This window comes from Salmo trutta, chromosome 14 (assembly GCF_901001165.1).
Source record: "Salmo trutta chromosome 14, fSalTru1.1, whole genome shotgun sequence".
NCBI lineage: Eukaryota > Metazoa > Chordata > Actinopteri > Salmoniformes > Salmonidae > Salmo > Salmo trutta.
Genome location: NC_042970.1, coordinates 10,063,666 through 10,089,357, shown reverse-complemented (window position 1 = coordinate 10,089,357; position 25,692 = coordinate 10,063,666). Strand labels below are relative to the sequence as shown.

General features: G+C 44.8%; 1 protein-coding gene across 1 annotated transcript in view; it reads left to right on the top strand.

Annotated features, from left to right (window-relative positions):
* The window catches only part of LOC115207365 (kinesin-like protein KIF21B), a gene marked incomplete in the record, with an annotated part of 100,143 nt that overhangs the window by 60,544 nt on the left and 13,907 nt on the right, over positions 1-25,692 (top strand). Inside the window, 15 exon segments of the mRNA XM_029774388.1 lie at positions 2,280-2,539; positions 2,804-2,992; positions 7,512-7,711; positions 9,501-9,608; positions 10,212-10,402; positions 10,691-10,798; positions 13,225-13,390; positions 13,699-13,902; positions 14,126-14,227; positions 14,749-14,914; positions 15,002-15,062; positions 15,449-15,503; positions 17,090-17,304; positions 18,795-18,869; positions 19,199-19,309. Coding sequence (XP_029630248.1) covers positions 2,280-2,539; positions 2,804-2,992; positions 7,512-7,711; positions 9,501-9,608; positions 10,212-10,402; positions 10,691-10,798; positions 13,225-13,390; positions 13,699-13,902; positions 14,126-14,227; positions 14,749-14,914; positions 15,002-15,062; positions 15,449-15,503; positions 17,090-17,304; positions 18,795-18,869; positions 19,199-19,309 — 2,211 coding nt within the window.

The following is a 25,692-nucleotide window of genomic DNA, read 5'->3' as shown; positions in this document are numbered from 1 at the left end:
TGCTTCTTTAGACCTGTCTAAAATAAATAATGGATTTATTGTGAAGGTGTAGGCTATATTACATGGATTTATTAGACTTTTTAAAATGTAGATGTTCCAAAGGTCTGCATCAGTGGTTTGTAGGCTGTGTGTGGAAACCAGGAGATGCTTAATGTGTTTATGTTAATTAATGGTTAATTACTGTGAGACCGACAGTTATTTGCTTGGCAATCAACGGCTGATGAAATTTCGTGACCACCACATCCCTAGTGGTGATGTTGGAACTGAGACAAGCCGCTCTTACTCACTGACTACTGCCATGTAATTAGAGAGGTACTCACTGACTACTGCCATGTAATTAGAGAGGTACTCACTGACTACTGCCATGTAATTAGAGAGGTACTCACTGACTACTGCCATGTAATTAGAGAGGTACTCTCTGACTACTGCCATGTAATTAGAGAGGTACTCACTGACTACTGCCATGTAATGAGAGGTACTCACTGACTACTGCAATGTAATGAGAGAGGTATTCACTGACTACTGCTATGTAATGAGAGAGGTACTCACTGACTACTGCTATGTAATGAGAGAGGTACTCACTGACTACTGCTATGTAATTAGAGAGGTACTCACTGACTACTGTCATGTAATGAGAGAGGTACTCACTGACTACTGTAATGTAATGAGAGAGGTACTCACTGGCTACTGTCATGTAATGAGAGAGGTACTCACTGACTACTGCCATGTAATTAGAGAGGTACTCACTGACTACTGTCATGTAATGAGAGAGGTACTCACTGGCTACTGCCATGTGATGAGAGAGGTACTCACTGACTACTGCCATGTAATTAGAGAGGTACTCACTGACTACTGTCATGTAATGAGAGAGGTACTCACTGACTACTGTAATGTAATGAGAGAGGTACTCACTGGCTACTGTCATGTAATGAGAGAGGTACTCACTGACTACTGCCATGTAATTAGAGAGGTACTCACTGACTACTGTCATGTAATGAGAGAGGTACTCACTGGCTACTGCCATGTGATGAGAGAGGTACTCACTGACTACTGCCATGTAATTAGAGAGGTACTCACTGACTACTGTCATGTAATGAGAGAGGTACTCACTGACTACTGCCATGTGATGAGAGAGGTACTCACTGACTACTGCCATGTAATGAGAGGTACTCACTGACTACTGCCATGTAATGAGAGAGGTACTCACTGGCTACTGCCATGTGATGAGAGAGGTACTCACTGACTACTGCCATGTAATGAGAGGTACTCACTGACTACTGTCATGTAATGAGAGAGGTACTCACTGGCTACTGCCATGTGATGAGAGAGGTACTCACTGACTACTGTCATGTAATGAGAGAGGCACTCACTGGCTACTGCCATGTAATGAGAGAGGTACTCACTGACTACTGCCATGTAATGAGGGAGGTACTCACTCTGACTACTGACATGTAATGAGAGAGTTGCTCACTCTGACTACTGCCATGTAATGAGTGAGGTACTCACTCTGACTACTGACATGTAATGAGAGAGTTACTCACTCTGACTACTGCCATGTAATGAGAGAGGTACTCTCTGACTACTGCCATGTAATGAGAGAGGTACTCACTCTGACTACTGCCATGTAATTAGAGAGGTACTCACTGACTACTGCCATGTAATTAGAGAGGTACTCACTGACTACTGCCATGTAATTAGAGAGGTACTCACTGACTACTGCCATGTAATGAGAGAGGTACTCACTCTGACTACTGCCATGTAATGAGAGGTACTCACTGACTACTGCCATGTAATGAGAGAGGTACTCACTCTGACTACTGCCATGTAATTAGAGAGGTACTCACTGACTACTGCCATGTAATGAGAGAGGTACTCACTCTGACTACTGCCATGTAATGAGAGAGGTACTCACTCTGACTACTGCCATGTAATGAGAGAGAGGAGCGGGGACAAAGTGACAGGTTAAAACAGGCTAATTCACTTCTAATCAGGGAGAGAGGGGAAGACGAGAGAGAGAGAGAGGGAGAGAGGTCTCTGCTAATAACTGTGCTCTCCATATCCACTTGGCAACAGTCCCAAAACAAAATGTGTGATTATTGGTTGAGTCCCAAATCAAATCAGAGGCCCATACAGGTCTAATACATGGTCATCCATATTTGTAATAGATTCACATGGTGATGGGGCAAATAACTAAAGCTGCTTATTGGGCCTCAGCTGTTATGAGCGGTGCCTTCTGTGTGTGTCCCAGTCAGACACCTGGCCATATATTATACTTACAGCCCAGAGAAAGATAAGAGGTCCAAGAAACAAGTGAAGCTTCCCTCTCATGAGAACGGACAGGACGGGCAGAACGGACAGGACGGGCAGAACGGACAGGACGGGCAGATGGACTCTGAAGAGAACTACACAGAGGACGGGATGTCCCCTCTGCAGGAGGAGGAGAGTGGGTGTGACGAGGAGGAGGAGGAGGAGGAGGATGAAGATGAGTTTGACAGTGATGAGAGTCTGGTGGACTCAGACTCTGACTCTGATGAGAAAGGTGAGTGAAAGATAACTATGACACTACCCAAAGAGGGGTAGAAATTTCCCCAATTCCAAATCATTGAATAGGTTTCATCATTAACCTAATGAAAGTACCATATTGTCCTCTGTTTGGCTGTATGCTACAGTATTTCCTAGGTAGCAACTGAAATCCCCAACTGCCCCATTCTACTATAACATGTCTGTCTGATAGCCACAGTTTTCACCTTTCACCTCTTGACCCTTGACCTCTCTGTGCCCTCTGACCTTTCACCCCCTGCAGCTAACTTCCAGGCGGATCTGGCAGACCTGACGTGTGAGATTGAGATCAAGCAGAAGTTGATCGATGAGCTGGAGAACAGTCAGAAGAGACTGCTGCAGCTCAAACTACAGTATGAAGAGAAACTCATCCTGCTGCAGAACAAGATCAGAGACACACAGCTGGAGAGAGACAGAGTACTACACAATCTCAGTGAGTTACGGGCAATGTTTAAAAAAAATATATACTATTTCACCTTTATTTAACCAGGTAAGCTAGTTGAGAACAAGTTCTCATTTACAACTGCGACCTGGCCAAGATAAAGCAAAGCAGTGCGACACAAACAACAACACAGAGTTACACATGGAATAAACAAGCGTACAGTCAATAACACAATAGAAAAAAAGAAAGTCTATATACAGTGTGTGCAAATGGCATGCGAGGTAAGGCAATAAATAGGCCATAGTAGCAAAGTAATTACAATTTAGCAGATTAACACTGGAGTGATAGATGTGCAGATGATGATGAGCAGATGATGGTGTGTAAGTAGAGATACTGGTGTGCAAAAGAGCAGCAAAGTAAATAAAAACAATATGGGGATGACGTAGGTAGATTGGGTGGGCAATTTACAGATGGACTATGTACAGCTGCAGCGATCGGTTAGCTGCTCAGATAGCTGAAGTTTAAAGTTAGTGAGGGAACTATAAGTCTCCAGCTTCAGCAATTTTTGCAATTCGTTCCAGTCACTGGCAGCAGAGAACTGGAAGGAAAGGCGGCCAAAGTAGGTGTTGGCTTTGGGGATGACCAGTGAGATATACCTGCTGGAGCGCGTGCTAAGGGTGGGTGTTGTTATCGTGACCAGTGAGCTGAGATAAGGCGGAGCTTTACCTAGCAAAGACTTATAGATGACCTGGAGCCAGTGGGTCTGGCGACGAATATGTAGCGAGGGCCAGCCGACTAGAGCATACAGATCACAGTGGTGGGTGGTATATGGGTCTTTGGTAACAAAACAGATGGCACTGTGATAGACTGCATCCAATTTGCTGAGTAGAGTATTGGAAGCTATTTTGTAGATGACATCGCCGAAGTCGAGGATGGGTAGGATAGTCAGTTTTACTAGGGTAAGTTTGGCGGCGTGAGTGAAGGAGGCTTTGTTGCGAAATAGAAAGCCGATTCTAGATTTGATTTTGGATTGGAGATGTTTGATATGAGTCTGGAAGGAGAGTTTACAGTCTATGTAGGCACACAGTCACAGAGACACACAGCTGGAGAAGGACAGAGTACTACACAATCTCAGTAAGTTATGGGTAATGTAGGCACGCAGTCACAGAGACACACAGCTGGAGAGAGACAGAGTACTAAGTTATCCCTAAATATTTCTAAAACTAAAAGCATTGTATTTGGGACAAAACATTCACTAAACCCTAAACCTCAACTAAATCTTGTAATAAATAATGTGGAAATTGAGATGACTAAAGTTGCAAGTTGAGATGACCAAACTGCTTGGAGTAACCCTGGATTGTAAACTGTCATGGTCAAAACATATTGATACAGTAGTAGCTAAAATGGGGAGAAGTCTGTCCATAGTAAAGTGCTGCTCTGCCTTCTTAAAATCACTATCAACAAGGCAGGTCCTACAGGCCCTAGTTTTGTCACAACTTGACTACTGTTCAGCCATTGTGGTCAGGTGCCACAAAAAATGACTTTGGCTCAGAACAGGGTAGCACAGCTGGCCCTTGGATGTACACAGAGAACTAACATTAATAATATGCATGTCACTCTCTCCTGGCTCAAAGTGGAGGAGAGATTGACTGTATCGCTACTTGTATTTGTGAGAAGTATTGACAGGTTGAATGCACCGAGCTGTCTGTCTAAACTACTGGCACACAGCTCAGACACCCATGCATACCCCACAAGACATGCCACCAGATGTCTCTTCACGGTCCTCAATTCCAGAATAGACTATGGGAGGTGCACAGTACTACATAGAGCCATGACTACATGGAACTCTATTCCACATCAGGTAACTGATGCAGCAGTAGATTTAAAAACAGATAGAACAGCGGGGACTGTGAAGCAACACAAATATAGGCACAGACACATTCTGTAAGGGGTGCGTACTGGCGGCAGAGAAGTCAGACACAGGAGAGCAAAAACTGTGTTTCCAACGGTGCAGTTTAATAATAAAAACCCACCGGAAAACAGAACAATCAAAAATGGGTACAAAACCCGACGCACACCAGACATAACGTGCACAAGCACTTACAAAAAACAATACCGGACAAGGACATGGGGGGAACAGAGGGTTAAATACACAACATGTAATTGATGGAATTGAAACCAGGTGTGTGGGAAGACAAGACAAAACAAATGGAAAATGAAAGGTGGATCGGCGATGGCTAGAAGACCGGTGACGTCGACCGCGGAAAGTCGCCCGAACAAGGAGAGGGACCAGGCACACACACACACACACACACACACACACACACACACACACACACACACACACGATAACATATGCACTATACACACACATACACATGGATTTAGTACTGTAGATATGTGGTAGTCGTGGAGTAGGGGCCTGAGGGTACACAGTGTGTTGTGAAATCTGTGAATGTTTTGTTATGTTTTTAATTTGTATAAACTTGGCAGCAGCTTATAGGGATCCATAATAAATACAAATACCTCAGTGAGTTATGGGTAATGTAGGCACGCCGTCACAGAGACACACAGCTGGAGAGAGGCATAGTGCTACACAACCTCAGTGAGTTATGGGTAATGTAGGCACGCAGTCACAGAGACACACAGCTGGAGAGAGACAGAATACTACACAACCTCAGTGAGTTATGGGTAATGTAGGCACGCAGTCACAGAGACACACAGCTGGAGAGAGACAGAATACTACACAACCTCAGTGAGTTATGGGTAATGTAGGCACGCAGTCACAGAGACACAGCTGGAGAGAGACAGAATACTACACAACCTCAGTGAGTTATGGGTAATGTAGGCACGCAGAATGTACTGTACATACTGCCCAACATCAGTGAGTGATTGTAAGCGTGGATGTGAGATCTTCATTGATGTCTTGTTGTAGGGGAAGACACAGCTGTAGCACAACATAGATACAGGTAAATACCAAAATAAAGGAAACACCAACATTTGTATTTGTTATGGATCCCCATTCGCTAGCAGCTACTCTTCCTGGGGTCCAGCAAAATTAAGGCAGTTATATGATTTAAAAAAACATTACAAAACATTCATTACAGAATTCTCAACACACTAAGCGTGTACCCTCAGGCCCCTACTCCACTACCACATATCTACAACACACTAAGTGTGTACCCTCAGGCCCCTACTCCACTACCACATATCTACAACACACTAAGTGTGTGTCCTCAGGCCCCTACTCCACTACCACATATCTACAACACACTAAGTGTGGGCCCTCAGGCCCCTACTCCACTACCACATATCTACAACACTAAATCCATGTGTACGTGTGTGTATAGTATGTATGTTATCGTGTGTGTGTATGAATGTGTCTGTGCCTATGTTTGTGTTGTTTCACAGTCCCCGCTGTTCTATACGGTGTTTTTTTATTTGTTTTTAAATCAAATTTTAGTACTTGCATGAGTTACTTGATGTGGAATAGAGTTCCATGTAGTCATGGCTCTATGTAGTACTGTGCACCTCCCATAGTCTGTTCTGCTCTGGTGGCATGTCTTGTGGGGTATACATGGTTGTCTGAGCTGTGTGCCAGTAGTTTAAACAGACCTCTGGTGGCATGTCTTGTGGGGTATACATGGTTGTCTGAGCTGTGTGCCAGTAGTTTAAACAGACAGCTCGGTGCTTTTCAACATGTCAGCACTTCTCATAAATACAAGTGGTGATAAAGTCAATCTCTCCTCTACTTTGAGAGAGATTGACATGCATATTATTAATGTTTGCTCTCTGTGTACATCCAAGGACCAGCCGTGCTGCCCTGTTCTGAGCCAATTGCAATTTTCCTAAGTCCGTCTTTGTTGCACCTGACCTGAACAGTAGTCCAGGCCTGTAGGACCTGCCTTGTTGACAGTGCTGTTAAGAAGGTAGAGCAGCGCTTTATTAGTAACATAGTGTCTTAATAGGGCGTTGGGCCACCACGAACCACCAGAACAGCTTCAGTGCACCGTGGCATAGATTCTACAAGTGTCTGGAACTCTATTGGAGGGATGAGACACCATTCTTCCACCAGAAATTCCATCATTTGGTGTTTTGTTGATGGTGGTGGGAAACGCTGTCTCAGGTGCTGTTCCAGAATCTTCCATTAGTGTGCAATTGGGTTGAGATCTGGTGGCTGAGACACACACACACACACACACACACACACACACACACACACACACACACACACACACACACACACACACACACACACACACACACACACACACACTTTAAACCCCCTGTGTTCCTTTGAGACCCCTCTTTCAAAGTCACTGAGATCTCTTCTTCTAGCCATGGTAGCAAAAATAATGGGCACCTGGGCATTTTTATACACGACCGTAAGATGTTAATTTCTTAACTCAGGAACCACATCTGTGTGGAATCACCTGCTTTCAATATACTTTGTATCCCTCATTTACTGAAGTGTTTCCTGATATTTTTGGTAACCTGTACATACTGTAATGTACACAGTTTCATCTCTACCTCTTTTAATAAGCATCACTCTCTGTCCTCTCCTTTCTAGTGTCCATGGAGAACTACACGGAGGAGAAGGCTAGCAGGATCAAGTCAGATTATGAGAAGAGGCTAAAGGAGATGAACAGAGACCTGATGAAGCTACAGGCGGCTCAGAAGGAACACGCTAGGCTACTGAAGAACCAGGGACGCTATGAACGAGAGCTGAAGAAACTACAGCAGGAGGTCAACGATATGAAGAAAGCCAAGGTAAGGAAGAGGAGGAGGCAGAGGAGAGGAAGAGGGGAGTACAAGGAGAGGGATAGGAGGGGGAGGAAGGCAGAGGAGAGAAGAGGATGGAAGAGAGGAGGACAAGGAGAGGCAGAGAAGGAGGAGGAGGAGGAGGAGGAGAAGGGGGTAGGAGGCAGAGAATTGTGTCAACTATATACAGTACCAGTCCAAAGTTTGGAAACACCTACTCATTCAAGGGTTTTTCTTTATTTTTACTATTTTCTACATTGTAGAATAATAGTGAAGACATCAAAACTATGAAATAACACATATGGAATCATGTAGTAACCAAAAAAGTGTTAAACAAATCAAAATATACTTAATATTTGAGATTCTTCAAAGTAGCCACCCTTTGCCTTGATGACATCTTTGCACACTCTTGGCATTCTCTCAACCAGCTTCATGAGGAATGTTTTTCCAACAGTCTTGAAGGAGTTTGAACATATGCTTTTCCTTCACTCCAACTCATCCCAAACCATCTCACTTGGGTTGAGGACGGGTGATTGTGGAGTCCAGGTCATCTGATGCAGCACTCCATCACTCTCCTTGGTCAAATAGCCCTTACACAGCCTGGAGGTGTGTTTTGAGTCATTGTCCTGTTGAAAAACCAATGAGTCCCACTAAGAGCAAATCAGATGGGATGACGTATCGGTGCATAATGCTGTGGTTGCCATGCTGTTTAAGTGTGCTTTGAATTCTAAATAAATCACTGACAGTGTCACCAGCAAAGCACCCCAACACCATCACACCTCCTCCTCCATGCTTCACGGTGGGAACCACACATGCCGAGATCATCCGTTCACCTACTCTGCGTCTCACACAGACACGGCGGTTGGAATCAAAAATCTTAAATCTGGACTCATCAGACCAAAGGACAGATTTCTACCAGTCAAATGTCCATTGCTTGTGTTCTTAGCCCAAGCAAGTCTCTTCTTCTTATTGGTGTCCTTTAGTAGTGGTTTCTTTGCAACAATTCGACCATGAAGGCCTGATTCACGCAGTCTCCTCTGAACAGTTGATGTTGAGATGTGTCTGTTACTTGAACTCTGTGAAGCATTTATTTGGGCTGCAATTTCTGAGATGCAGTTACCTCTAATGAACTTATCCTCTGCAGCAGAGGTAACTCTGGGTCTTCCTTTCCGGTGGCGGTCCTCATGAGAGCCAGTTTCATCATAGCGCTTGATGGTTTTTGCGACTGCATCCTCATGTCTTAAAGTAATGATGGACTGTCGTTTCTCTTTGCTTATCTGAGCTGTTTTTGCCATAATATGGACTTGGTCTTTTACCAAATAAGGCAATCTTCTGTATACATCCCCCCCCACACACCTTGTCACAACCCAACTGATTGGCTCAAATGCGTTAAGAAGGAAAGAAATTCCACAAATTAACTTTTAACAAGGCACACCTGTTAATTGAAATGCATTCCAGGTGACTACCTCATGAAGCTGGTTGAGAGAATGCCAAGAGTGTGCAAAGCTGTCATCAAGGCAAAGGGTGGCTACTTTGTGGAATCTAAAATATTAAATATTTTTTAATTTGTTTAACACTTTTTTGATTACTACATGATTCCCTATGTGTTATTTCATAGTTTTGACGTCTTCACTATTGACTGGTACTGTACATTGCAAGACATTTCCATGTGCACTGTTTATAGCCCTATGTGAGGGCATTCCCCCCACAGTCATCGATGGCCTATGCTCCCTGAGAAGTATGTAAGCAAGTTTGAGGGTTCTCTTCAGCTAAGTGCAGTTCTTCCTCCGGTCCCCAGGTGGCGCTGATGAAGCAGATGAAGGAGGAGCAGCTGAGGAGGAGGATGGTGGAAGCCAAGAGGAACAGAGAGATCGCTCAGCTCAAGAAGGAGCAGCGACGACAGGAGGTACGTGTGTGTGTTTGTCAGGGTGTGTTTGTGTGTGTGTCAGGGTGTGTGTGTGTGTGTGTGTGTGTGTGTCAGGGTGTGTTTGTGTGTTTGTGTGTGTGTGTGTGTGTGTGTGTGTGTCAGGTTGTGTTAGTGTGTGTGTGTCAGGGTGTGTTAGTGTGTGTGTGTGTGTTAGTGTGTGTGTGTGTGTCAGGGTGTGTTAGTGTGTGTGTCAGGGTGTGTTAGTGTGTGTGTGTGTGTGTGTCAGGGTGTGTGTGTGTTAGTGTGTGTGTCAGGGTGTGTTAGTGTGTGAGGTGACATAGAAGTGTATGCCTGGAGATGTGTGATAGACTTATGATGCTCTTGTACTCAACCAGAGACTTTTTTTATTTCTAGGTTAATACAGGGGAAGGGAAAGGGGGGTACCTGTTACCTTCCTTCCACGGCCAGTTCAACAAATCATTAGTAAAGGGAAAGGGGGGATATCTAGTCAGTTGTATAACTGAATGCATTCAACTGAAATGTGTCTTCTGCGTTTAACCCAACCCCTCTATATGTATTTAACATCTATGAGTCATGTATTCCAGATGTATTGTCTAACATCTCTCCACCTCCCTCCCTCAGTACCAGATTAGGTCGTTGGAGAGTCAGAAGTGTCAGCAGGAGCTTGTGTTACGTAGAAAGAGTCAGGAGGTGACAGCGTTACGACGGCTGGCTAAACCCCTGTCTGGACGCATGGCTAGACGGCTACAGCCCCTAGACTCTGGAGCAGAACTGTCTCCCAGCACCACCTCCTCTGAACCAGAGTCCAACAGGTAGGCGGTACTGCTACTGTAACCAAGTTGAACTGGTTAACCTTACTGCTGAGTTTGAAATGTTACTACCTGCACCATCGAATCGGCAGCTTTTTTTCCACTAGCTAACTTGTCAAGAGCTTAATCCTGTGTGTTTGTGAGACAGAAGACGGAAGATCTAGTCTGAATGTGATCTGCTGATGTTAAACCTCTGTTACACTACACAGTGTGTCTGCTCAACCAGGTCATGATGAACAGCACGTCTATCTAGCTCATAGCTTGTGTCCTGTTGTTTATATTTTGGTTTAGGACCACTCCAACCAATGTGTCTAACATAGTGAGACAGTGGAACACCAAGATGAACGGCAACCTGGGACAGAGCGAAGGGGTGACCACCAACAGGACACGGGTTGTTGGGTGAGTCACGGCGAGGAGTGTGTGTGTGTGTGTGTGTGTGTGTGTGTGTGTGTGTGTGTGTCATGGATTGTCAGCTCAGATGCAGAGGAGGGATGAGTGTGTTTGTATCTGGTGTGTGTGTGTGTTTGTGTTTTAATTAATTGGCAGGTCAGAGGTAGAGAAAGGATGAGTGTGTGGGTGCTCTATGCTGGTGCTCTGTGCGGGGATCTGTGTGTGTGTGTGTGTGTGTGTGTGTGTGTGTGTGTGTGTGTGTGTGTGTGTGTGTGTGTGTGTGTGTGTGTGTGTCAGTGGAGGCTGCTGAGGGGAGGACGGCTCATAATAATGGCCGGAACAGGGCAAATGGAATGTCATCAACACCAAGAGACCATGTATTTGATGTATTTGATACCATTCCACTGATTCCTCTCTTACCACAAGCCCATCCTCCCCAATTAAGGTGCCACCAACCTCCTGTGGTGTGCATGCCTGTGTGCTGCATAGAGCATGAAACACACACAGAATCTGTGAGCTGCATAGAGCATGAAACACACAGAGAATCTGTGAGCTGCATAGAGCATGAAACATACAGAGAATCTGAGAGCTGCTTAAAGCATGAAACACACAGAGAATCTGAGAGCTGCTTAAAGCATGAAACACAGAGAATCTGAGAGCTGCTTAAAGCATGAAACACACAGAGAATCTGTGAGCTGCATAGAGCATGAAACACACAGAGAATCTGTGAGCTGCTTAAAGCATGAGACTGCCGATAGGTCCATATCACAGTGGCAAGCCGTTCCTTCTCTTGCTAGAACAAAAGACGGACCTGCTGCGTATTGGCAAAACTGCTGTTTCTATTTGTAGAATCGCAATGCTTGGCAACTTGACTTTGAGCCAATCAGAGAGCACAAACCTCCGTGTGGGGGATCCGGCAGGAGTTTCAAGAAAAAGTCTAGTCATTTTCATTAGGATTGTTCTAACTAAAACTATAAAGTTGCATAATACATCGTTTTTTTTCTAGAGGAAGTCTTTACATCTCTTATGTCTAGCTAAGGAGTTGAAGAAGGATTGTTTTTGTTAGGTTTGATAATGTGCACGTATTAGTTAGTTAGCTAGCTAGCTAGCTAGCTAATGTTAGCTTGCTAACTGAGAAAGGCAGTCACACACACTTCATATGAAACGACGGGGTGGTTAAGTGCAGCACAATGCACACAATACTAAATGCTTTACGAAGCTAGCTATCTGGCCACTGTAGCTAGTAGCATTATAATTAAATCACAATGGATTAGTTTCCATGCAGCAGCTGCCTGTAGCTGGCTGCCGAAAGGCTTTTTGTGTAACTTACCCAAGATAGACCACAACCTGTTGTTTCCAATGGGAGCAAATTAATCATAGTGGGCAGAACAAGCAAGGAGGTGGGCAGAGCCAGGTACGAGGTAGCGAGATTCTATTGGTTTGTTGGAGCATGTATTTGCATATTTTGACTAGGGAACGCCTACTCTGTGAAGTGCGCCTTGCGTCTTGATTTTACCTAGCTAGTACAACAGCTAGCTAGCAAATTATGATAAAAAATTACCTATCATTAGCCAGCTAGCTAAACTTGTATCTATGGGCTGTATGCGATTATGGAGAGTGAATCAAATAGTTTATTTCTTGCTAGCTAATTAACTAGCTGTGGCCGTCAAATCAGGTGTAGCAAAATGCTTGTGTTTCTAGCTCTAACAGTACAGTAATATCAAACAATTTCACAACAATACACACAAATCTAAAGTAAAGGAATGGAATTAGGGATATATCAATATTTGGGCGAGCAATGTCAGAGTGGCAGAGTCTAAGAGCTAGTTAGATAGCTAACATTGATTACTAGACCATAAAGCAATACACATAGACATGCTTTGCCAAGCAACGCTACTGCCACCTTCAGGTTTGGAGTATTTTAACAAGGCTGAGTGGCTGATGAGTTAAAGGTATTGCTCTGTGAACACTAAAGAGATTAACTGCGAGGTGCTAAAAACTGTCGGCAGGCAAACCTTTGACAATCCTACGGGTGTGTCTGAGCTATATGAAGGTCAGATTCAGATGAGGTATGAGTCTGTTGACATTTACTTAGCTAAGGCTATTGTCAGATTCAATAAAGTTTAATTCAATTTTGAGGAGTGCCTTTTACAAAACCATTTATCGAATTATTTTGAAATCGAATTGACAGAAGTGACTTTCTTAGTCTGATATTCTCTCCATCGCCTTCTTCTTCTTTCTTTGTCTCCGTCCCTGCCTTCCTCTCCCTCCCTTACCCCAACTCTCTCTCCCTTCCTCTCAAAATCTCTTTCTCTTTCTCTCTCTCCTATTCTCTTCCTTCTCCTCCCCCATCCCAGCAGTAGAAAGAGGAATGATTGAGCTGTTCTAGGACCGACAGTTAATCTGTATTGTCCTTCCTCTTTCTCTCTGTGTAGGAGTAGGAATCGTGCCCAGCAGGGTAAGGGGGTTCTGAGAGGTAGTAGTAGTTTTACCAAGGCAGCCCGTCAGAAGTGGCAGACTCTAGAGAGGAGGATCCTGGACATCGTCATGCAGAGGATGACCATCACTAACGTAGAGGCCGACATGGACCGACTCATCAAGGTACTGTATGAGGTCACTTCCTCTGTCCTCTAGTGACACTTCCTCGTCCTTCTAACACTACTTTTAATTCACTATGAGGCAGTTACACCCTGCAAGGGTGTATAAGTAAAGTGTTACAGACTTCATTTTTGCTGTCTGTAGTGGTTGTCATAGTGACGAGTTAAAATAGTCAAAAAAGGCATTCTTCTTCAACCCTTCCTTGAATTAATCGCCATGTTGATATAGCTAACGTGGGGATTCTGTGTGTGTGTGTGTGTGTGTGTGTGTGTGTGTGTGTGTGTGTGTGTGTGTGTGTGTGTGTGAGACAGAAGCGTGAGGAGCTGTCCTTGCAGCAGGAGGCACTGTTGCGTAAGAGGGCGGTGCTAATGGCGGAGGAGGAGGGGCCTGACACAGAGGACCGCCTTGTCCAGGAAATGAACGAGGACATTGAGGTTCTGAACGCAAACATTGACTATATCAACGACAGCCTATCAGACTGCCAAGCTACCTTCATACAGATAGAGGAAACCAAGGTAAGAACACACACAGACACACACACACACACACACAGACACACACACACACACACACATATGCACATACACACGCAAGCACAAACACGCACACACACACACACACACACACACACACACACACACACACACACACACACACACACACACACACACACACACACACACACACACACAGCCCTCTGGTAGTAGTATACGTCTTAGTGCTGGATATTTCCTGCAGGAGGAGCTGGACTCAGTGGACACCTCAGTGGTCATCAGCTCCTGCTCTCTGGCCGAGGCCCGACACCTGCTGGACCACTTCCTCAAGGCCTCCATTGACAAGGTAATGAACACAGGGCAGTTGATAGTTTACTGTCTGTTCACTTGATGTATATCTCCCTCTGCTGGTCTTTCCCAGGACTGCAGGACAGTTGGAATAAGAGGAGTGTGTGTGTGTGTGTGTGTGTGTGTGTGTGTGTGTGTGTGTGTGTGTGTGTGCTTGCGTGTGTATGTGCATATGTGTGTGTTTGTGTGTGTGTGTTTGTGTGTGTTTTGTGTGTGTTTTGTGTGTGTGTGTGTGTGCTTGCGTGTGTGTGTGTTTGCGTGTGTGTGTGTGTGCTTGCGTGTGTGTGTGCTTGTGTGTGTGTGTGCTTGCGTGTGTGTGTGCATATGTGTGTGTTTGTGTGTGAGTGTTTGTGTGTGTGTTTTTTGTGTGTGTGTGTGAGTGTTTGCGTGTGTGTGTGTTTTGTGCTTGCGTGTGTGTGTGCTTGCGTGTGTGTGTGTTTGCGCGTGTGTGCGTGTGTGCGCGTGCGCGCGTGCGTGCGTGTTGTGTGTGTGTGTGTGTGTGTGTGTGTGTGTGTGTAGGGGTTACAGGTGGCTCAGAAGGAGTCTCAGATCCGTCTGTTGGAGGGTCAGCTGAGACAGACAGATGTGATTGGCTCTGCCCACAATCACATCATCCTGGATGCGCTGAGAGAGAAGGCTGAGTGTATCCCAGAGCTACAGGCACTCATCCACAACGTACAGCAGGGTGAGGACACTCACTCACTCACTCACTCACTCACTCACTCACTCACTCACTCACTCACTGTTGGTGTTTCTGTGTGTGTGTCCACAGAGAATGGTTATGTCAGCACTGATGAGGAGCCGTCAGAGTTTAGCCAGGCCTCGGATTGGAGGTGAGACTACAAGATCCCCTTCAGACCTTCACTCATCATCACACTGACCTTCACACAGTGACGACACTCACTCATCATCACACTGACCTTCACACAGTGACGACACACACTCATCACACTGACCTTCACACAGTGACGACACACACTCATCATCACACTGACCTTCACACAGTGACATCACACTCATCATCACACTGACCTTCACACAGTGACGACACACACTCATCATCACACTGATCTTCACACAGTGACATCACACTCATCATCACACTGACCTTCACACAGTGACAACACTCACTCATCATCACACTGACCTTCACACAGTGACGACACACACTCTCTCTCTGCAGTGTGTGTTTATGTCTCTTTGTTTTCTCTCTCTGCAGTGTGTGTCAGATGAAGTCTTCAGCCAGTCAGGATGACTTCAAGATGAAGGTCCAGGTATGTCAACATGTGGTAGCAGGATTTCAGGCGTAGGTTAAATCAGCTTTTCTTCTTCAGTTTATTTCACTGGTTTAGGAAGTTACTGGCTCGTATGTCATGTTTGTTATGAGGAACCCTCACTCGATACAGTTAAAACATCTGAGTATTTTCTGTTGACTAAACATCTGAGTATTTTCTGTTGACTAAACATCTGAGTACTTTCTGTTGACTAAACATCTGAGTACTTTCTGTTGACTAAACATCTGAGTACTTTCTGTTGACTAAACATCTGAGTACTTTCTGTTGACTAAACAGAGTAGAGGTTGTTGAAATCCGTCAGTGAAAGCCGATATGTGTAGTTTCATCAGATACCTGTAGATGGCAGCCTCTACACATGAGTCATAGGGTGGTAGTTTCATCAGATACCTGTAGATGGCAGCCTGTACACATGACTCATAGGGTGGTAGTTTCATCAGATACCTGTAGATGGCAGCCTCTACACATGAGTCATAGGGTGGTAGTTTCACCAGATACCTGTAGATGGCAGCCTCTACACATGAGTCATAGGGTGGTAGTTTCATCAGATACCTGTAGATGGCAGCCTGTACACATGACTCATAGGGTTGTAGTTTCATCAGATACCTGTAGATGGCAGCCTGTACACATGAGTCATAGGGTGGTAGTTTCATCAGATACCTGTAGATGGCAGCCTGTACACATGAGTCATAGGGTGGTAGTTTCATCAGATACCTGTAGATGGCAGCCTCTACACATGAGTCATAGAGAGGTAGTTCCATCAGATACCTGTAGGTGGCAGCCTCTACACAAATCAAATCAAATGTTATTGGTCACATACACATTGTTAGCAGATGTTAATGCGAGTGTAGAAAAATGCTTGTGCTTCTAGTTCCGACAGTGCAGCAATATCTAACATGTAATCTAACAATTTCACAACAACTACCTAATACACACAAATCTAAAGGGATGGAATAAGAATATGTACATATAAATATATGGATGAGCGATATAGGCAAGATTCAATAGATGGTATAAAATACAGTATATATATGTGAGATGAGTAATGTAGGATATGTAAACATTATTAAAGGGGCATTATTTAAAGTGACTAGTGATCCATTTATTAAAGTGGCCAATAATTTCAAGTCAGTATGTAGGCAGCAGCCTCTCTGTGTTAGTGATGGCTGTTTAACAGTCTGATGGCCTTGAGATAGAAGCTATTTTTCAGTGTCTCGGTTCCAGCTTTGATGCACCTGTACTGACTTTGCCTTCTAGATGATAGCGGGGTGAACAGGCAGTGACTGGGATGGTTGTTGTCCTTGATGATATTTTTTGCCTTCCTGTGACATCGGGTGTTGTAGGTGTCCTGGAGGGCAGGTAGTTTGCCCCCCGGTGATGCGTTGTGCAGACCGCACCCCCCCTCTGGAGAGCCTTGCGGTTGTGGGTGGTGCATCTTGTACACATGAGGAATTGGGTGACAGTTGCCTTGACAGAACTCCAACATCATTATACCACTATCTCCCAAGGTATAGTTTATTAAAGACACCTTGTGACTTTTTCTTCATTATTCTCTCCCCTCCCCCCAGACGGAGCCTCGTCTGTCAGCCCAGATGAAGGCGGTGTCAGCAGAGTACCTGTGTCCCGTGTTAGACGCCTCTACTAAGAACATTACTAAGTCCCTGGCCTCCCTGACAGACATCCAGGAGAACGGGACCAGTATGAGTGGCCTGAGCCTCACCCTCCCTATCTTCAGAGACCGGATGTCCAGGACCATCAACCTGCCCGTCAGGGGGCACACCTTGTGAGTTGTAGGCTATGGCTATGGCGCACTGTAACTTCTGGGGAGTACCAATATGGGGGACGGTGGCTTCAGAACAACGCCTGCTGTCAGCCATCTAGGGAACATATATGTCTGTAACTACATGGCAGTGTTACATGCTAATTCTAACGATCTGCTACTGTATGCTAATGCTTATTCTCTCTCGCTCTTTGAATTCAATTCAATTCAAGGGGCTTTATTGGCATGGGAAACATATGTTGCCGATCCTTGACTTCGGCAATGTCATTTATAAAATAGCCTCCAACACTCTACTCAGCAAATTTGATGTAGTCTATCACAGTGCCATCTGTTTTGTCACCAAAGCCCCATATACTACCCACCACTGCGACCTGTATGCTCTCGTTGGCTGGCCCTCGTTTCATATTCGTCACCAAACCCACTGGCTCCAGGTCATCTATAAGTCTTTGCTAGGTAAAGCCCCGCCTTATCTCAGCTCACTGGTCACCATAGCAGCACCCACCCGTAGCACGCGCTCCAGCAGGTATATTTCACTGGTCACCCCCAAAAGCCTATTCCTCCTTTGGCCGCCTCTCCTTCCAGTTCACTGCTGCCATTGACTGGAACTAATTGCAAAAATCACTGAAGCTGGAGACTCATATCTCCCTCACAAACTTTAAGCATCAGCTGTCAGAGCAGCTCACAGATCACTGCACCTGTACATAGCCCATCTGTAAATAGCCCATCCAACTACCTCATCCCCATATTGTTATTTTTTGTTTTGCTCCTTTGCACCCCAGTATCTCTACTTGCACATCTATCACTCCAGTGTTTAATTGCTAAATTGTAATTACTTCGCCACTACGGCCTATTTATTGTCTTACCTCCCTTATCCTACCTCATTTGCACACACTGTATATAGATTTTTTTCTATTGTGTTATTGACTGTATGTTTGTTTATTCCATGTGTAACTCTGTGTTGTTGTTTGTGTTGCACTGCTTTGCTTTATCTTGGCCAGGTCGCAGTTGTAAATGAGAAGTTGTTCTCAACTAGCCTACCTGGTTAAATAAATGTGAAATAAAAAAAATAAAAAAATTATGTTAACATTGCCAAAGCAAGTGAAGTAGATAATATACAAAAGTGAAACAAACAATAAAATGAACAGTAAACATTATACTCACAGAAGTTCCAACGGAATAAAGACATTACAAATGTCATATTATGTGTATTATCTCATATTATCTCTCTGTCTCTTTCTCTCTCTGTCTCACTCTCTCACTCTCTCTCTCCCTCTCTCTCTCACTCACTCACTCACTCACTCACTCACTCACTCACTCACTCACTCACTCACTCACTCACTCACTCACTCACTCACTCACTCACTCACTCACTCACTCACTCTCAATTCAATTCAATTTCAATTTAAGGAGCATTATCGACATGGGAAACATATGTTACCATGGCCAAAGCAAGTGAAGTAGATAATAAACAGCAGTAATAAACTCTCTCTCAGTCCCAGACAGTCTCGCGGTGGTGACACCTCCCCTCTAACAAGGAGGAAGTCTTATGACCGCGGACAGTCTTCCAGGTAGCTAACTGTCTTCCCACTAATCACTAATGCATTGTTTTGTTGAATCTCCACATTCCCTTTACCCTGTCTTCCTGCTTTGTGTTATTCCTGTTTAATGATCTATGTGAAATGTACTTCAAATAAATATGACTTGACTTCAATCAATCCATTAATCAATCAATTAATCAATCCATTAATCAACCAATCAATCATTGAATATGAGACACAAACTTAACTCCCGAAAAGTCAGCTGTTCTCATAATATCCCGCATCTCTCCACACCACCGCCCCTCCACCTCTCCCCTCCCCATCCTCCCCTCCACCTCTCCCCTATCACTCTCTCTCAGAAATGCTGATGGATTCACTCCCCCCTCCTCCCCCCCTCTTAGAACCCGTAACGACCGCAATGTCTTCTCAAGGCTCACCAGCAACCAGAGTCAGGGCTCTGCACTGGACAAGTAAGTACACACACACACACACACACACACACACACACACACACACACACACACACACACACACACACACACACACACTCACATACTGTAACCTTGAAAAACCTCCAAAGCTATTTGTTTTCTCAGCCAATCATCTTCCTCATCTTGATCTGATCTTTACTTCCTGTCTCTCCTTTCCTTTCTTTCATCGTTCTCCTGCTGAGTTGTTCTATGGTTCTTTCATCGTTCTCCTCCTGAGTTTTTCTATGGTTCTTTCATCGTTCTCCTCCTGAGTTGTTCTATGGTTCTTTCATCGTTCTCCTCCTGAGTTGTTCTATGGTTCTTTCATCGTTCTCCTGCTGAGTTGTTCTATGGTTCTTTCATCGTTCTCCTGCTGAGTTGTTCTATGGTTCTTTCATCGTTCTCCTCCTGAGTTGTTCTATGGCTCTTTCATCGTTCTCCTGCTGAGTTGTTCTATGGTTCTTTCATCGTTCTCCTCCTGAGTTGTTCTATGGCTCTTTCATCGTTCTCCTGCTGAGTTGTTCTATGGTTCTTTCATCGTTCTCCTCCTGAGTTGTTCTATGGTTCTTTCATCGTTCTCCTGCTGAGTTGTTCTATGGTTCTTTCATCGTTCTCCTGCTGAGTTGTTCTATGGTTCTTTCATCGTTCTCCTCCTGAGTTGTTCTATGGCTCTTTCATCGTTCTCCTGCTGAGTTGTTCTATGGTTCTTTCATCGTTCTCCTCCTGAGTTGTTCTATGGTTCTTTCATCGTTCTCCTGCTGAGTTGTTCTATGGTTCTTTCATCGTTCTCCTGCTGAGTTGTTCTATGGTTCTTTCATCGTTCTCCTCCTGAGTTGTTCTATGGCTCTTTCATCGTTCTCCTGCTGAGTTGTTCTATGGTTCTTTCATCGTTCTCCTCCTGAGTTGTTCTATGGTTCTTTCATCGTTCTCCTCCTGAGTTGTTCTATGGTTCTTTCATCGTTCTCCTCCTGAGTTGTTCTATGGTTCTTTCATCGTTCTCCTCCTGAGTTGTTCTATGGTTCTTTCATCGTTCTCCTCCTGAGTTGTTCTATGGTTCTTTCATCGTTCTCCTGCTGAGTTGTTCTATGGTCCTATGGATTGAGATTGAGATCAGGGTCTCATTTACCTGGCATTGACAGCCATTCACCTTCATCCTAGGATGGCCAGTCCAGCTGCAGGCTTCTAGGTGATATTCTCTGATAGAGGTCCTGCTGCCAGACGTGAACAATCTGGCTCTGCTCTGAATGGAACGTATTAACAATGGAAAAGATACTTTCAGCGCTCGCTAATAGAATAGATTTTAAAAACAGTTCAGCTGATGAAGGGTTGGAGTCCGGAAAAACATTCTTGAGACGGCTGTTGCAAAGAAGCCCTCATAACAGGAAATCCCAGTGTCCTCGTGTTCAGTCCTCTTCTTAAACACTCAGAACAGGAAATCCCAGTGTCCTCTTGTGTTCAGTCCTCTTCTTAAACACTCAGAACAGGAAATCCCAGTGTCCTCTTGTGTTCAGTCCTCTTCTTAAACACTCAGAACAGGAAATCCCAGTGTCCTCTTGTGTTCAGTCCTCTTCTTAAACACTCAGAACAGGAAATCCCAGTGTCCTCTTGTGTTCAGTCCTCTTCTTAAACACTCAGAACAGGAAATCCCAGTGTCCTCTTGTTCAGTCCTCTTCTTAAACACTCAGAACAGGAAATCCCAGTGTCCTCTTGTTCAGTCCTCTTCTTAAACACTCAGAACAGGAAATCCCAGTGTCCTCTTGTTCAGTCCTCTTCTTAAACACTCAGAACAGGAAATCCCAGTGTCCTCTTGTTCAGTCCTCTTCTTAAACACTCAGAACAGGAAATCCCAGTGTCCTCTTGTTCAGTCCTCTTCTTAAACACTCAGAACAGGAAATCCCAGTGTCCTCTTGTTCAGTCCTCTTCTTAAACACTCAGAACAGGAAATCCCAGTGTCCTCTTGTTCAGTCCTCTTCTTAAACACTCAGAACAGGAAATCCCAGTGTCCTCTTGTGTTCAGTCCTCTTCTTAAACACTCAGAACAGGAAATCCCAGTGTCCTCTTGTGTTCAGTCCTCTTCTTAAACACTCAGAACAGGAAATCCCAGTGTCCTCTTGTGTTCAGTCCTCTTCTTAAACGATTCTAGTTCTCAGCTCTGGAAATGGCAGCAGTTAATTGTCAGCCTCTCTAAATTGTTTGTGTAGTTTCTAATCTTTTATTAATCCTGATAGGTTGTGGCCTTTTTTTGACCCTCTGATTGGTGTAGGAAGTGGTGGTTAGTAAGTGTGTGTGTGTGTGTGACTGTGTGTACTAGGGTGGGCTAGGGCTGCCTGAGGTTGCCTCTGTCATTATGTAAACCAGGACTAGGTAATTGAGCTCAGAGGAACTGGCTAGCTTCCTCTTTGGGGATGGTGTCATTGGTAGCCATTGAGTTGAGGATGGTGGCTGGGTTATTGGAATAGAAATGTGTTTCATTACATGGTAATTGTTAGATGCGTTTATCTTATGAGGTTTAGTGACAGGTCTTTTTTTTATGCGTTATGTTCTTTTTACATGATTTTTCACATTACATTGTTTTTGCAACACTTTTACATCCATCTGTGAGTATGCTTTCAATCAATCCAAGTTATTGTTTCTCTACGCACTGTGTGTGTGTGTGTGTGTGTGTTCACTTTGCTTTGGTGCATTTTCAGTTCAAATTCTTGGCCTCTAGCCTTCATCATAAGAATACATTTTTTCAAAGTGTTTTACACGTTTCATATTTCTTTGTCTTCAAACTGTCTATCTGGAACAAACTGGACAGAAAATGTTTTCTGGGACTTTTTCAGTTTTGAGAACTGACACTGAAAAGAAAACTCAGACCGCTGCTCTGTGCAATCATAAGCTCCTGTTCTCTCACCTCATACACTCCTGTCTTCTCACCTCATACACTCCTGTCTTCTCACCTCATACACTCCTGTCCTCTCAATCATACACTCCTGTCCTCTCACCTCAATCATATGCTCCTGTCCTCTCACCTCATACGCTCCTGTCCTCTCACCTCATACGCTCCTGTCCTCTCACCTCATACACTCCTGTCCTCTCACCTCATACACTCCTGTCCTCTCACCTCATACACTCCTGTCCTCTCACCTCATACACTCCTGTCCTCTCAATCATACGCTCCTGTCCTCTCAATCATACGCTCCTGTCCTCTCACCTCAATCATACACTCCTGTTCTCTCACCTCATACGCTCCTGTCCTCTCACCTCATACACTCCTGTCCTCTCAATCATACGCTCCTGTCCTCTCACCTCAATCATACGCTCCTGTCCTCTCACCTCAATCATACGCTCCTGTCCTCTCACCTCATACACTCCTGTCCTCTCAATCATACGCTCCTGTCCTCTCACCTCAATCATACGCTCCTGTCCTCTCACCTCAATCATACACTCCTGTCCTCTCACCTCACCTCATACACTCCTGTTCTCTCACCTCATACGCTCCTGTCCTCTCACCTCAATCATACACTCCTGTCCTCTCACCTCATACACTCCTGTTCTCTCACCTCATACGCTCCTGTCCTCTCACCTCAATCATACACTCCTGTCCTCTCACCTCAATCATACACTCTACACTCCTGTCCTCTCACCTCAATCATACGCTCCTGTCCTCTCACCTCAATCATACGCTCCTGTCCTCTCACCTCATACACTCCTGTCCTCTCACCTCAATCATACACTCCTGTCCTCTCCGAGCTGACAAGGTAAAAATCTGTCGTTCTGCCCCTGAGCAAGGCAGTTAACCCACTGTTCCCCGGGCGCCGAAGACATGGATGTCGATTATGGCAGCCCCCTGATTCAGAGGGGTTGGGTTAAATGCGGAAGAAACATTTCAGTTGAAGGTATTCAGTTGTACAACTGACTAGGTATCCACCTTTCCCTTTCCTACCTCCCAAAACAACGACATCCCTATGGGCTTGGAACAAAACATCCAAAACATTTACAGTAGTAGTTTCTACAAAAACAGTTCAAAGATTCTCAGAGGAAAGTAACAACAGGTTCTGAATACTAGATATTTAGCCAGAGCCAAATATACACATATGGTCTGGTTTCATATGCACATTGCACCCACAAGTCAGTATACTGGGCATTAATAAACATGCCCCCATCAACCTCATACGGTATTAAAAGGCAGATACTATGACAGAATTTATGGAGGTTATATTGTTCTGCTGCCTTCTAACAGCTTTGCTCCCTACAGAAATCTGAATTTAAAACTGGCATTACAATGACTGCTGAGCAATAAAATATTTATAGGATGTGCCAAATGGCAGCCTATTCCCTTAATAGTGCACTACTTTTCATACACTTGCCAGTGTTTTCCCTACTTACAACTCAGGGAATAGGCGGTACACCGGAGCAGATCTTTCCCACAGAGACAGTTAACTAAGAGTGGGTGGGTTCTCCTGTGATGTCCAGTCTGATTGACAACCCTGTCCTCCAATCAACTGCTTTCTTCCTGCTGATAACCCAAATCCCTCTCCCTGCCCTTCCTCTTCCTTTACTTCCTGGTTCCTGGGAAACCCCACCCCTAAACCCTGCCTCTTTATGTGTACTTCTGTTTTATCCCTTACTGTACTGTAGGTATCCCTTCCTTCTTTAACCCAGAGCCAAACCCCTAAACTTTATGGATAACCTTACCTCACCTAATCCTAAACCTGACCCTGCCATTGGCTAATCTGAGTGGCAGATGTTGTTTCTGCTGTCTTGTCACAGGCTGGAACAAACTGTCACACAGGCTAGCCATCCCCTATCCCTGAACTGAAACCTTACCCTACCAGTATAATCCTTTCTTCTCTAGCCATAGCGCTCAATATGCTCCTAACTTCCTCTCTTCTCCTCCCCTAACCGTGCTTCTCTTCTCTCCTAACCCTGTTCTCTCTTCTCTTCTCCTCCCCTAACCCTGCTTCTCTTCTCTCCTAACCCTGTTCTCTCTTCTCCTCTCCTAAACCTGATCCTCTTCTCTCCTAACCCTGCTTCTCTCTTCTCCTCTCCTCTCCTCTCCTCTCCTCTCCTCTCTTCTCCTCTCCTAACCCTGCTTCTCTCTTCTCCTCCCCTAACCCTGCTTCTCTTCTCTCCTAACCCTGTTCTCTCTTCTCCTCTCCTCTCCTCTCCTCTCTTCTCTCCTAACCCTGCTTCTCTCTTCTCCTCTCCTAACCCTGCTTCTCTCTTCTCCTCTCCTAACCCTGCTTCTCTCTTCTCCTCTCCTAAACCTGATCCTCTTCTCTCCTAACCCTGCTTCTCTCTTCTCCTCTCCTAAACCTGATCCTCTTCTCTCCTAACCCTGCTTCTCTCTTCTCCTCTCCTAACCCTGCTTCTCTCTTCTCCTCTCCTAAACCTGATCCTCTTCTCTCCTAAACCTGATCCTCTTCTCTCCTAACCCTGCTTCTCTCTTCTCCTCTCCTAAACCTGATCCTCTCCTCTCCTCTCCTCTCCTCTCCTGTTCTGTCTTCAGGTCGGATGACAGCGACTCCTCTCACTCTGAGGTTCTCAGGTAGAGATATCTATCTGTCCCTGCTATTCTGTCTCCCCTCTTGCCTGATTGGCCAGACATTCGGCCGGCCCCTCCTCCTTTCCCGGGCTGGCCGGAGTCGATGTGGAGCATGATTTAGCCTCATTGGACCCTCCTCACCCTCCTCCAATCCCCTTCCACCAGTGTGGTGTTTCATATTTGCAGTGTCCCTCCCCCCTACTCATGGCAGCTGAACTAATCTTTCTGTCTGGAGAGCTTTGGGTGAGGACAGTTCAATGAATTCAAGCTAAGGCTACTATGAGATTCCCAAAATACTTAGTGGATAGCATAAATATAAAGCATTGACAGCACACAAATAGGCATTGGTAATGCTCACAAGCATTGTGACTCCCTTTCCTAGACAATAAAGAATTACATTTCTGCCTGGACATATCAATCAGTCATAACCCTATTAGAATGTTTTGAATTAGCCATTGCCACTATGAAATTGCCCTAAAACAGAAGACTGTACCAACATGAATAATTAAAAGCTATTTTGGTGTTCTATTGGATATGTTAGGTGATTATTTGTTATGGGACGACCCAGCTGCCCTGAGCAGCACAGCTATTTCAACCTGTAAGTCACCAAACAGTAGTAGGACAAGTAGAGAGAGAGAAACAGGTATGTGGTTATTTAGAGCAAAACAAACCCTCTCTAGGCCTTACTTAGCTGAATATATGGTAGCTGCCAACTCTCTCTCTCCGTCTCTCTCTCTCCTCTCTCTCTCTGTCTCTCTCTCTTCTCTCTCTGTCTGTCTCTCTCTGTCTCTTTCTCTCTGTGTCTCTCTCTCTCCTCTCTCTGTCTCTCTCTGTCTCTCTCTCTCTCTCTCTC